General features: G+C 48.6%; 2 protein-coding genes across 6 annotated transcripts in view; one reads left to right on the forward strand and one right to left on the reverse strand.

The window, feature by feature from the left end:
- Window positions 1–296: 296 nt before the first annotated feature.
- On the forward strand, window positions 297–8,290 carry CNP (2'',3''-cyclic nucleotide 3'' phosphodiesterase). 3 transcript variants are annotated; one of them, XM_074261545.1, is made up of 5 exons: window positions 321–436; window positions 1,688–1,764; window positions 2,913–3,582; window positions 6,001–6,140; window positions 6,764–8,290. In XM_074261545.1, the coding sequence occupies exons 3-5, from the start codon at window positions 2,970–2,972 to the stop codon at window positions 7,211–7,213; spliced, it is 1,203 nt and encodes a 400-aa protein (XP_074117646.1). In that variant the 5' UTR covers window positions 321–436; window positions 1,688–1,764; window positions 2,913–2,969; the 3' UTR covers window positions 7,214–8,290. The 3 variants fall into 3 exon arrangements, with proteins under 3 accessions (XP_074117645.1, XP_074117646.1, XP_074117647.1); XM_074261546.1 differs by lacking the exon at window positions 1,688–1,764 and adding an exon at window positions 1,521–1,687 and having other exon boundaries at window positions 403–436; XM_074261544.1 differs by lacking the exon at window positions 1,688–1,764 and having other exon boundaries at window positions 297–436.
- A 1,581-nt stretch (window positions 8,291–9,871) lies between these two features.
- The window catches only part of DNAJC7 (DnaJ heat shock protein family (Hsp40) member C7), a 30,838-nt gene continuing 27,184 nt past the window's right edge, over window positions 9,872–13,525 (reverse strand). For 2 of the 3 annotated variants that reach the window (XM_074261551.1, XM_074261552.1), the window contains exons 10-14: window positions 12,130–12,203; window positions 11,562–11,708; window positions 11,217–11,369; window positions 10,614–10,676; window positions 9,872–10,206 (exon numbers count right to left, since the gene is read on the reverse strand). In XM_074261551.1, coding sequence (XP_074117652.1) covers window positions 10,169–10,206; window positions 10,614–10,676; window positions 11,217–11,369; window positions 11,562–11,708; window positions 12,130–12,203 — 475 coding nt within the window. In that variant the 3' untranslated portion in view covers window positions 9,872–10,168. Of the gene's footprint in view, window positions 10,207–10,613; window positions 10,677–11,216; window positions 11,370–11,561; window positions 11,709–12,129; window positions 12,476–13,525 lie in introns of those variants that run through there. The other variant, XM_074261553.1, reaches the window with a different exon arrangement.

Raw genomic sequence — 13,525 nt, forward strand, 5'->3', positions numbered from 1 at the left:
TATAAAAAATATTCTAACGTTTTCTCTGGGACCTCCGGCAGGAGGACCCCCCAGCCTCCCCGGCCCGCCAGGTGGTTGGACTTCCTGCAGGCCCGGCTTCTGGCGGCGCTTTTTGGCGCTTCTCTATTTTATGCGTTATTAAAAGCAGAAGTGCCAGATCTAGGGGAGGCCGCTCCACCCCAGCCCAACGGCTCCCAGCCGGGGGCCCGCAGGTGACCAGAGGCCGGCCGCCCGCGCGCACGTGCGGGCCAGAGTGGGCGGTGCCTGTTTCGATTCTGGGCGGGTAGGCGGAGGCGGCCTGTGCGCAGGCGCGCGAGGGGCCTGGCGGGTTTGCGTGGCCTAAGGCCACATGGCTCCGCCTTCTTCCCCTGGACTATGTAAAGCGCCCGGGACTGGGGGGCCGCGGATAGAGGCGAGCTGCGTCCCCCTCATCATGGTGAGTGCGGCGGGGCTCTGGAGCTGGGGCGGGGGCGGGATCCGGGTGCACACCGAGAAGCAGGCGGATGGAGGAGAACCTGTGGTTTTCGAGCCGGGGGGGAGGGAAGGGGCAATGGGGCACACGCTGCCCCCACCCCGGCACAGCGTCCTCTCCCCCTTTTTCCTTGCCTGGGATGGATAATTCTCTCCCGAAGTCTGGGGAAGAAGTGCTGGAAACTTGCGGGACTCTAGAGTTCTCAGAACCGGTTTTCCCATCTGTCAAATGGGTACAGGGACCCTGCGATTCCCGCCTTATTGAAGTGTTAAAGTAGCGCGCCCTCCGCAGAGGCGGCGTCCGCGAGGCGCCGAGTTGGGCTTGGGCACGAGCTCGTACCAGCCCGGGTCAGGGCGAGGTGCGGGGCGGCTGCGATCGGGCAGACGAGGTCCGAGTCCCAGCTGTGCTCGGGCCAGGCTGCTTCCCAGAGGTGGGCAGGGAGGGGGGCGCTCTGCCCAGGACGAGGGGCCTGTGCGGGACCCCCACTCTGCGCTTGGGGTTGAGTCCCTGGGTGGGGCCGGCCTTGCACCGCCGCACCTTGGCCTCTGGCTGGGGGGGAGGGGGAGGAGCAGCTGGGGTTCGCCCGGGTTTCTCTTACCGTTTAGCATCTGGAGAAAACCAGAACCCCACAGGTGCGAACCTCACGGCGAGATGCAAGTGCCGGGCTAGGCGCAGACCCCCGGCTGCCCTGTGCCAGCCGTCCCAGGCTGGCGCCCGGAGCACGGGGAAGAGGGCAGGGAGGAGGGGGCGGCCACCGCGGTGGTGGTGAATGGTGCCAATTGTCCGAGCAACTCCCCCCTCCCCTCCAGCTCCTCTGTGGGGCCATTGTGCCCCCTCCCACTCCAGACAAGAGAGCATTATCTTCTGAATGATTGTTCCGGGGGCTTTTACAAATGCTTCTCCCCCTGTGGTTTTGCCACAAAGAACCTGAGAAACGCAAAGGTGAATTCTTGAATTGAACGGAATGGGTAACTTAAAAGTTTTTTTTTTTTACATAAATCATTTCCGGAAAAATCTTCCTTCTCCCTCTCTCCCGCCATCATTCCAGCTAAGCCCCTCCTACAACCCCAGACTCGGGCACAGTTAGGGGGACACGGACATCCCGCCGGTAGGGAGGAGGATCGGCAGGCAGATGCCCTCTCCCCGCCCCAAGTCCCTTCCCTGGGTCCTGACTCAGCGCCAGCTCCTCCAAGAGGATTTCTCTGATCTCCCCAGGTGATGGTGACCTCTCCCTTCCCAGATTTCTCATAGCCCTTTGCGGAGTGCTCCATTGCATAGCACCATCCTCCCTGGTATGCCAGTTGTCTGTGCTTTACTTTCCCCGAGGTGTGGTAAGCTCTTTTGAAGGCAGATAATGTAAATACATAATTAAGTGTTCCACAAAAGTTTACAGAATTGAACTTCCAAAGTAAAACGAAAACCCAAAAGCTTGAGCTGGAAGATTTCCCTGTGATGTCCGCCCAAAGGGAACCGCGGGGAGAGCTGGTTGGACCCGAGCTAGCCCCTCAGCGGGAGAGCACCCACGAGTCCCAAGGACGCTTGGATCTTAGTCCTCGCTGCTCTTACCAAAAAAACCACCTATATGTATAAAATCAGACAAGCATTTATTAAGCGCTTTCTGTGTGCCACAAACGCTGTGAGCCACTGGGGATACAGAGACTGAAGTGAGTCTCTACCCTCAGGGAGGTTAGTCCACTAGGAGGATGACATATGTTCAGATATAATTGTTTTAATAGTATTTTATGGTTGGGATGTGGGCAGCATTAACTGGGGGGGAGGGGGAGGAGAAATGGCCCCGAGATGGCCTGTAAGTGGAGGGTTGAAAGGAACCAGAGGTTCCCAAGAGCTTTTGGAAGTTAGAAGGGAGAACATTCCAGAGATGGGGCACAGCCCGAGCAAAAGCAGAGAGGTGGAAGACAAATCCCTATGTATGAGGTGCAACAGGCTGGCCATTTTGGCTTGGCAGGCGTATGGGAAGGGGAGAGGAATGTATAATCAGCCAAGAAAGATAAGGCTATATATCAGATTGCTGGACTTCAGTGAAGGTAAGGGAGGAAAAAAACATTTTAAAACTCAAAATCTTATAAAAATTAATGTTTTAAACTATTATACATATACTCACACACATATACACAGAGAGCTAAAAAGGACCTTTGAGATCAGCTAGCAACTGAAGTGTAGGGGAAGAAGTGATTGCTAGAATGCACTGAAGGGGGAAGGAATATGATTTAGGAATTCTGGGACCTTTGGGGATCTGGTTACAGCCCCAAGCATAGATCCCCTGGGTGGGGGGGCGTCATTGCTGCTGAGAGGGCAGTTGTGATCACCAGATGGTAACACTCTGGTGGCTGATGGGACTTGTAATCGGTGATGTCATCAGCTCTGGGCTCTGCCAGGACTGACCCCCGCTTCTCCCCTTCGCTTTGCCCTGCTCCTGCAGAACAGAGGCTTCTCTCGGAAAAGTCACACCTTCTTGCCTAAGATTTTCTTCCGCAAGATGTCATCCTCGGCTGCCAAGGACAAGCCTGAGCTACAGTTCCCGTTCCTGACTGACGAGGAGACCGTGAACACACTTCGCGGATGCAAGACACTCTTCGTCCTGCGCGGGCTGCCTGGCAGCGGGAAGTCCACGCTGGCCCGGGCCATTGTGGACCGCTATCGGGACGGCAGCAAGATGGTGTCCGCCGACACCTACAAGATCACGCCGGGCTCCCAGGCTGCCTTCCCCGAGGAGTACAAGCAGCTCGATGAGGACCTCAACATGTGCTGCCGCCGCGACATCAGCATCCTAGTCCTGGATGACACCCACCATGAGCGGGACCGCCTAGAGAAGATCTTCGACCTTGCTGACCAGTACCAGTACCTGGTGGTGCTGGTGGAGCCTAAGACATCATGGCGACTGGACTGCATTGTGCTTAAGGAGAAGAACCAATGGCAGCTCTCTGTTGAGGATCTGAAGAAGCTGAAACCTAGCGTGGAGAAGGACTTTCTGCCTCTCTACTTTGGGTGGTTCCTGAGCAAGAAGGGCTCCGAGAACCTGCGGAAGGCTGGCCAGGCCTTCCTGGATGAGCTGAGCAGCCACAAGGCCTTCAAGAAGGAGATGAAGCACTGTATGTAGGCGAGGGCACGGGGTGAGGGGTGAGGGTGGGATGGTAGGGAAGCTTAGGACCCCTCCAGCCCCTCAGCAAAGCTGACAGATAGGATCCCAGGGCAGTCTCCCTCCGTCCTCAACCCGGCCCCTAGCTGAGCTGCCCTTACATTGTCTGCTTTGGGGTTCTTGGCATCCTGGAAAGTGACCAAACTCTGAGGGAACGTGAGGGCAGCTGGGAGGTGCCACAGACAGAGGCCTGGACTAGGCCTGGAATCAGGAAGACCCGGGGTAGACTCTGGCCTCAGACATCTGCTTTTGAGAGGCAGCTAAGAGATGGATGCAGTAGATGGTATTGGATCTGAGTCAGGAAGACTCCTTTCCCTGACTTCAAATCCGGCCTCAGACACTTACTAGCTGTGTGATCCAGCAAGTCACTTAAGCCTGTTTGCCTCAGTTTCCTCACCTGAAATATTTGGATAATAATAGCACCAACCTTCCAAGGGTCGTGTGGATTCAGAGATATGTGCCAGTGCCTGACACAGCTAAGCGCTTTGTGGCCCTTAGCTGCTGTGACTACTGATACAGAATCACAGCGCTGTTGGGGACATTAGAGACCATCTGGTTCAGGTCCTTGTTGCAAATGAGCACCCTGAGGCTTTGGGCAGAGGCAGGCCCAGGAGGAGGTATCCAGAAGGACTCCCACATACTGGCTCTGACAAGAGTTCTTTGCTCTCAGTGACCACTTCTCTTTCAGCTGTTTAGGGCTTTGTCACTCATCTACCAAAGTTTGATTCTTCTCAAAAGAACTCTGTGAGCCAAAGTCAGACAAAATTAACATCTAAATATAACTCCTACGCTAAGAAACAAATTGGGATTATCCATCCCATGGCTGATTTGGCGAACTGAGAACCAAAAACTCTTGGAGCAGTCACTCTTCTAGGGTTGGGAGATCACTGGGAGAGAAGAAAGGAGAGCAGCAAAGTGCAGAGATTGAGTATCTCCTTACCTCTGACTTGGTGGGTGGCCCCTGCTGGGGTATTGTCACTGCTGAGCTTGCTTTCTGAGGCTACACAAGGGAAACAATGATTCTCCTCCTGAGATGTAGAGGAGGAATCAATGAGAGGGAGCCAAGACCATGAAGGGGTCACTCTCACAGAGGGGAATCTCTCTTTAGAGAAAACAGTTATGTCTTTAGACAGAGTCCCCAATTCCCCAAGACAGCCAGGGTTATTTTGGGGAAAATGATGAACCTAGGTGGTCCAAACACAAAATCATAGAATTAGAGCTGGAAGGGAATGGAGAGGTAACTTAAGCCTAACTACTCCCCCCCGCCCCGGCCCCCAATTTTATAAATGAAAAAACAGGTCCAGTGAGAGGAACTGACTTGCCCATACCATATCAGATAATAAGGGGCAGGATTTGATCCCCGTCCTTAAGTTTCTACCAAAACTTAGGGTCCCTTGCAAAAACCTTTCATTGCTTCCTCTTCCTCTGTTCCCAAATACCCACATCTGATTTAGTCTATAATAAGAGTATCTGAATCTAGGCTAAGCCTTTGAACTAAGAGCTAGGGGCCTTGGGAATGAGAAATATGCCAAGAAGTTGTCCAGAATGATTGAGGAATCCAAGGTGTGGGAAGGAGTTGCCAGATCTACATTGAGCTTAAGGAACAACTAATCTCAAGAGAAAAGACACCTCCCTCCCCCCACCACCAAATACAAGCTCTGTATTACAACCAATACTCATAATTTCAAATGAATGAAAAAAACCATTTACTAAGTGGTTACTGAACTGTTTCTACCTTTGTGAGAACTGATATAAGTACCTAATCTATTTCCTAGAGTTTGTGCACTTGAGCAAGGAAAAGCAACAATAGCCTGGAGGCCCAGGTACATACTAGTCTATACTACATACCCCCAGACTACCATTCATATAGCATTGAAATAGGGGCTATAAAAATTCTCCTTTTTACAGATGATGAAACTGAGGCTTGCCTAGGGTCCCAATCCTAATAAATAAGATGGGATTTGGACTTGAGCCATCCAAACTCCCACTGTAGAACCACAACTCTACACTCCCTCACTAATGACAATTTTAATTCTTTGGTAGAGAGACCAAATTATAGACAGTTTTTTTTTTCTTTTTCTTTCTACATATCCAAATTTTTGGGAAAGATTGAAATATTCAATACTGGTGCCCTTTAAAAGGGTTAGAGGCACTTAATTTAGGGATAGATATCAAATATCATTTTACTGAATGCTTAAGATAGGGTGGCTCAAAAAAGAATAGCAATAAAGTTTGGTCCCCAGAAATTAGAAAATGAACAAATCACACTTCCCTTGTTTCCTTTCCCCTTTAAAATCTAATCAAGATGGGGTATTGCCTGTAAGCCAGGGCCTTAAACACCTGATGCATTCCTTCCTCCCTCTCCCCATAGTTGTGTCTGGGGATGAACCCAAGGAGAAGATAGCCTTGGCTTCCTACTTTGTGAAGAGGCCTCCTGGTGTGCTGCACTGTACCACCAAGTTCTGTGACTATGGGAAGGCGGATGGGGCAAATGAATATGCCCAGCAGGATGTGAGTGCTGGGGCTAACTGGGGAGTTGGCTGGGACAGGGTCAGGGGAGGACAAAGGGCTTTCCCTAAAGTTCAGAGACAACTCCTAACCCAAGGCTGAAAGGAAGTTAAGCAATGGGTCCAAGAGAAAACAAAAAGGCTATATTAAAAAAAAAAAAAAATCTACCTCTTTTGTATTCCAGTTTGGGGCATATTTGCATCCAAGGAAATTGGCCAGATTAAGACTATACAGAAGAGACTTGCCCTGCTAAAAACTAAATCTACTAATAGAATCTTGGGCCACTAAGAATATCTTTCCTCTATTTCATGGATATTTAGAAGCATCAGAATCCATGGTAAATGCCAACTGATTTAGTATCCCTTACATACACTCTAGTTTCTGCCTCACCAATGCAATACCTGTAGCACTTGCGCCAATCCTGCCCTGCTCCTAAACCCCAGGCATGACATGGGAAGTTTCTCACCAGTTTATTCTCAATCTCCATTCAGCTTCCACTTTTCTCCTAACAGGCTCCTGGGCTGCCTTAACGCCTACTTTCTACCCTTTTTTCTCCCTTTCCTGTGCCCTGAGAGGGCGAGTGACCCACTCTCTCACCACCTGTTCTTGTCTTCCCCTTACCTCAGGTGGTAAAGAAATCATACTCTAAGGCCTTCACCCTGACTGTTTCTGCGCTGTTTGTGACTCCTAAGACAATGGGCGCCCGGGTGGAGCTGGGGGAGCAGGAGCTGCCGCTGTGGCCAGCAGATGTGGACAAGTTGACACCTACTGATAACCTGCCCCGAGGCAGCCGGGCCCACATTACCCTGGGCTGTGCAGCGGGGATCGAGCCTGTGCAGACTGGCATCGACCTGCTGGAGATGCTTCGGCAAGAGAAGGGGGGCAGTCAAGGAGAGGAGGTGAGCGAGCTGAGTCGGGGCAAGCTCTACTCCTTGGGCAATGGGCAGTGGATGCTGCGTTTAGCCAAAAAGTTAGAATTTAGGGCCATCTTCACAGGATACTACGGGAAAGGCCACACTGTGCCCACACACAGCAGCCGAAAGGGGGGGGCCTTGTCACCTTGCACCATCATCTAGACAATGGGCTGCCCTTTTAAACTATTCACCCTGACCTCTTATGTGGGGGTGAGTAGGAGACACTGACTTCCACTTGATTTTTTTATATCATCAACTCACCTGTAACTCTTAAAACCTTGTAAAATAACTATCCCCTTCCAACTTAACACCTTATGCTCTAAGTCAGAAGGAACATATGGGAGACTGGACCAAAGTCCTAGCAATCAGGACCTTGTACTCCCCTCCCCCACATTACTCACCCAGTCTCCAGCAGCAGCACCCTTTGGTTTTTAGTCCTAGGGGCTATACTACCCTCCATATGCTCTGCAGGGAAGGCATACAGCACTTCCGTAAGAGATGTGTTTAGATGGGTAAGGAGAACCATTTCCCTCTCCTCCCTCCCACACCTTTGTTAATTGTTAGAACTGGCTGGGAGATTCTGGAAGTGTTTACTCTTCTCTTCCTTTCAGCCTAGTTCTTCATTCTCCCATTCCCCTCTAGCATTTTTCTGAGGGGGTGGGATGGGGAAGAGGAGAGTAGAAAACTTCCTCTATGATGAAACTTGATAAGGGGGAAATAGGGGAACCCTAGGAGGATTGTATTCTGACAATACTGTATACTGACAAGTACACAACAGTAAATAGTTGCTTCCCCCCCTTATGATACAATTGCCCCTTATAGGAGGGAGGGGCCCTAGGCAGAGATTCATCTTATTCTAGCAATGAACTCTCCCTTATGGATGGGGAAATTCAGGCCCAAAGGGGTTGGGAAGCCTGCCCAGTACTGCTGTATATTCATGGGGAAGGCTAAGGCTTGCCTTCTAATCAGGCTCCCCTGCCAATAGGCTGGTAAAGGCCGCCTTTCATCTGCCTTCCTTTCAGTAAGGGGATTTTAACACTGCTTTGCATACTTCTATTTCCTCTCTCATATAACCTTCTTGGTATCATTCTTTGACTCTGGTCTGGCTCCTGTGCGATAGGGGACTTTACTTATTATGTTCTTTCTCAACACAAATGCTTGGGATTTGAGTTAAACATCCTGGTTTTGCCCCATCCCCCAAACTATGACTGTTAATGAAATAAATATCAATAATCTCAATCGTGTGCCATTTTGTCTTTCTTGCCCCCTCTTCCATAGTGAGGGACTCGGCAGCTGTCTGCCCACTAGGACTTGATCAGGGCTGGCTTTGTCCCCTAGTCTGTGGGGCCATCCGTCCTGTCTCTGGGCTGGCCGGTCACAGCTGCAAGGAAGCCGGGCAACTGAACAGTGCCTGCTTTCATAAGAGCAAGCGCAAGAGTGAACTGGTCCAGTCAAGAGAGATGGACCACCCTTTACTTGCCTTGCCTATCTAGACTTCTGAGGGACCCTGGCCCAAGCCTTCCAGAGAGCCTGCTACTCAAGATCACATTTCCATTTCCCTTAGAAATCCTTCATTGACTACACTAGTTACCACCACCTCCGACACAAGAAAATGAAGACTCAGGATATTCACAAACCTCACAAAACAAGGGCCTGAAAGCCACCCAATGAGCTTTTATTCTCTGGGTCCTCACTTCCTTGGTATCTAGACCTTCCCTATCCCCAGTCTGTCAGGGGTGGGTGAAGGTCAAAGTAGCTACAGGAAGACAAAAATACAAGATAGCGTCACAGAAGCCCTAAGCCATTTCTCAGTATGGCTTACAGGTGGATGACTGAGACACAATCTTCCAAAATGATTTCTAGTTAATGATAATCACCTCTTCCCAGGGCTACAAATTACAAAACTCTAGTCCTAAAGAAGCCTCTCAAGTTCTGAGTAGACTGACACCATCTCAGACATTCCACAGGAGAATCCCAATGGCTGGAAAAACTAACTCAGATAGTCAAACCCACCAGATCTCTTTCCAGGCTGAATCAGAGGTGGCAGCTGATGGTATTGAGAAACAAGTGGCCGGCCCTAAAAGATCTGCCTGCTCCTGATAATGTTCTCTCTGACCTTGTAAGGAGGGACACGAATGGGAAACAAGGACCTCTGGAAATCACTAGAAATCTTTGTGTCAATCCCTTCGTTGGCACCAGAGGCCAACCGAGCCTACTCAAGTCACTCAGGCTTTTTAACTTTTTTTTTTTTTTTTTTTTTTTTTTTTTACTATAATGCAGATGCACATAGCACCGCTATCTGCTCTACGGATGGATCATAGAATCTTAGATGTAGCACTAGAAGGCACCCTCTCTAGAGGGTCTAGAAGGGTTCTCTAGTCTAACCCTCTCATTTTACAGAGAAGAAAACATGTTCAGGAAGGTAAAGTCACACAGGGAGTGTCAGAGATGGGACTTGAACCCAAGTTCTCGGACTTCAGAGCTAATGTTCTTTCTACTTTGCCAAAGTGCTGCATCAACTAGGACCAAGAGAGGCTATACCCTCCACAACTAGCCCAGCTACACCTAGAGACCCGCTTAAGCACATGTATAGCCTGGAAGATGAAGCCAACATGTTCACAGAGCAAAACAACTGTCATTGAGATTGATTCACTTACAGGCCACCATGAGATTAATGGGGAATCCAGGAGCAGCCCACTGTCCCTACCTAGCGGTCAGGAGAAGAGCTACTGGGTAGGGACAGGGATCAGTTCTGGTTCCCGACTTTGCAACAACAGACAATGCAGCTGCCAGCTTGAGGGACCAGAAAGGGTCAAATCATTTTATTCTTCTCATGTGTTTTTTAATTTTTTAATAAAGTTAAACAGTAAAACAAAATTCACAAGCTTCCTCCCCTCCTCCCACCCTTTTCCCTACCCCACCCCCATCTTCAGCGCTGGTTCCCCTTCCTCCACCCCCACTCACAGACACAGAGGTATCCAACTGAGAAAATGAAACTGCTCTAAGTACAAGGAGACATGATGAAGGGAGGAGTCTAATTATGTCCGTATTCAAAATTAAAACGAGCACATCTGCATTCTCTGGGTTCTGAGTTGGTTGGTTTTATTCCCCCTTCTTTTAGCCAAACTGGAAAAAGAAATTCCCTGGACCTGATGCTGGAAGGGAAAAGGAACATTGCTTGGTTAGTTCTCTGGCTGGAGTTCAGCTCAGCTCCTCAGCTAGGGCACAGTCCCCCGAGTGACTTGGGTGAGTGCCCCTACAGCTCTGAAGAGGTGTTAACATCTGGGACAGCCACTCCCACCAAGTCCTGTGGATCCTGGGAAGAGCTGCTTTCCCAGAGTGTTCTCAGAAAAGTCCTCCTGGCACTGGGCAGAGGAGGTTCTAGCAGTTCTAAGACCTGAAATTGGCCTCTTAGCTACAAAGGGAACAATGTCTGCCAGGAAAGAGGTGGCTTTGCCCCACCCACTGACATCAAACCCACGAACAACGTGGGAGTTATTACAGTTACTTAAATCTGTTCCCTACTCCCTGCTGGCCCCAGTTGCAGCAGCCACAAGCTTACCTTCAAAGCTGAAACCCCCTGGACCGCCGAAGAATGCCTTGAAGATGTTGTTGGCATCAAAATCTGGAAGGATAGAGAAAATTATATTGAAAAAATAGAAAAGCAAGGAATCAAAAGAGCTTAACAATCCTCCATGATGTCTCCCAGTATCATCTCTCTCCATAATACACTGAAGACAGATACAGAATGCTAAAATGCCATCCACCCATTTCCCCAGAGAAGATTTCTTCTTGCCTCTGCTTCTCTCCTCCAAAAATGACTACCTCACTGATGCTGCTTTATACTCAAGGCCTTCCCCATATGCTTCATCTCACTATGAACTCTAAGAACTGCTTCCTCTGATTCCTTTTGCTTTCCTGTTAAGTTAGGCTCACTTTGTGTGTGGGTGCCTATGCACATCTTCTCTCTCCTCTCTCCCTCTCCCTTTCCCTCCCCTCCCTCTCTCTTCTCTCTGTCTGTCTCTCTCTCTTACACACACACACACACACACACACACACACACACACACACACACACACACACACACACACACACCACTTTAACCCAACTCAGATCTCTTGTTTGATTCCCTGGCAATGTGCTTGACGCTCACAACAGACTTACCGCCCATGTTCATGCCCTCCTCATCCAGGTCTTGCCCACTGTCATAGCGAGTCTTTTTCTTGGGATCGGAGAGGATAGTGAAGGCTTCCCCAACTTCTTTGAACTTCTTCTCTTCCTCCTTTTGGACTTCCGCACTGGCTCCACTGTGTCGATCTAATGTGAGGACCAGGAGGGAGGAGAAATAAGAGCCTTATTGGAATAAGGCTTGAGAAAATACACCCAATTTTATAATCTGAGGTTTGACCAAATTTAAAAAACAACAAATAATGGTCATATAAAAGTCACAGGAGAATCGCCTTCCTTTGGCTCCACCTAGGCACCTGTCTGGCCCTTTACTCTTCCTACCTGGATGGTGCATTAAAGCCCTCTTCCTGTAGGCTTTTTTGATTTCATCCTCGGATGCATTCTTGTCCACTCCTAGGATTTTGTAGTAATCTTTCCTTTTACTCTTCTTTAGTTCCAGCTGTGCATTTTTCAGGAGCTGCTTGTGTTCTAGGAGGAGACAAGCAGAACCATTGGATAATCCCAATTCTGGTTCATATCTGTAGAATCCTGTCAACTATGTCAAGGCTTTCATGAAATTTTCTTCCAAAGAGCTCAGAGTACATTCATATCTATTATTTCTATCCATATGTCATCCTTAGGGAAAGAAGGGTAGACACTATCTTTTCCATTGTGTACACACAGAAGCCGAGGCCCAGAGAGATAAAGCAACTTCCACGTTGGAGTGGAGCCAGGATTAGGATACAGATTGTCCTGCCTCCCAATCTAACACTCTCAGCATGATCCCAGGTTGGCGCCCACATCATCCCCATCATTCACCCTGAATTTCAGGCCAAGCTTCAACTTTGTCTAGATAACAATACACAACACACAACTGTTCCCCTCTCCCCAAGCAACCACCTTGCTTTACCTTTTGTTTTCTCTGTCTGATATACTTTTTCATAGTCCCGTACTGCTTCCTCATATTGTTCTGTATCCATGTAACTGAGGAGGAAACAGAGGTCACTACAGTGCAGTAGACATAAGGCAGTATGCACATTCAACACCAGCTATCACTGGCAGGAAAACTTGGGGGAAAAAACCTGATGCGTCTAGGGTATCCACTTAGATAAGAGGTTTTATATTATAAAATAAAAACCCAAAATCCATTCCCCAGGGACAGATTTACCTGCCATTCTCCTGGAGCACAAGTCAGACAGGTCTCATGGCACCTGGGCTCCCCAGGCCAAGACCCACAAGCAAGGAGATGCCTGTTCCTGGGGAAGGGAAAGGAAGGGAAGCTCCTTTACTGGAGGCATAGTGCCTCCAAAGAGGCAGCTACAAGGGCTAACCTAGGAGTAGCAGCACAAATGCTCCTGTTTTGTGAGAGAGAGAGAGAGAGAGAGAGAGATGTCTCAAACAATCCTCCAGGCCCTTCTGTTTGGTTTTTCTAGGTTTGGCTCAAGTTTTAAAGAGCCAGACATTGCCCAGGAGGCTTGAAGGTCCTGATCTCAAGGGGTTAAACATCTTTATTGTTAAACAAAATTAAAGCCAGTGAGTAAATAGAAAGATAAATTCAACAGGCCTACTCAGTAGCTGGCAACTGTTCCTATTGGGCAAGTCAACCCTGAAAGACAAATGTGCAGATACACAAATAGAGAATATGGGCTATGAGGAGAATTCAGACTTTCTCAAGTCTGAGAATGGAGAATGGAGGAATGGTGTCAGCTAAGGTCCTCTTCCTATCTCAAAGGCACTTGTGAAAGAAAGAAAAAAGTGAATGGGATCTTTCAGGACCCAATAAGATTGCTGGCACTAAAAGGCATCACTGATGATCAGGGAAAATATAGCACCTATCAACTGAGACTAAGAAATACAACTAAAATGATCCTGCAACAGGACACTGCTCCTACTGTGATTCAGTTCAGAATACAATTATCATTTTAAGTCTTAACTTAATGAAGATTCAAACTGTCCCAAAAACAAAATAAGTATGGAAAAGGTATTACTAATTTAATTGGCAAAAAAAGACCAGAATTTTAGATACCTCTAAGAAACTAGTAGTCAAGTTTATAGGGTAACAACTCTGAAGACAACTCCTGAGTTGAGACCAACCAGGGGCAGAATTACATATGGAGATTATAAACGAAATTAAGTTCTGTAAACAGGGCAGGTAGCAAGCAAGCATGAAGATCCAAAGTCTCTCCAAGCCTGGGAGATAATACTGATACAGTACATCACAGAGTCTTCCTGTAAGGAACAACAAACAGATCTCTAGGCCAAAAAATAAAAAAAGATTACTTTAGACAACTGTGTCAAGGTTAATT

The sequence above is a fragment of the Sminthopsis crassicaudata genome, chromosome 4 (genome assembly GCF_048593235.1).
Source record: "Sminthopsis crassicaudata isolate SCR6 chromosome 4, ASM4859323v1, whole genome shotgun sequence".
NCBI classification, from domain to species: Eukaryota; Metazoa; Chordata; class Mammalia; order Dasyuromorphia; family Dasyuridae; genus Sminthopsis; species Sminthopsis crassicaudata.

What these genes read in the sequence shown, in the direction of transcription:
- CNP (XM_074261544.1), top strand. Translation starts at nt 350, where the DNA reads ATGGCTCCGCCTTCTTCCCCTGGACTATGTAAAGCGCCCGGGACTGGG. An exon ending in GCTGCGTCCCCCTCATCATG is followed by an intron (nt 437 to 2,912) that starts GTGAGTGCGGCG and finishes CTGCTCCTGCAG; the next exon opens with AACAGAGGCTTCTCTCGGAA. An exon ending in CAAGAAGGAGATGAAGCACT is followed by an intron (nt 3,583 to 6,000) that starts GTATGTAGGCGA and finishes CTCTCCCCATAG; the next exon opens with TTGTGTCTGGGGATGAACCC.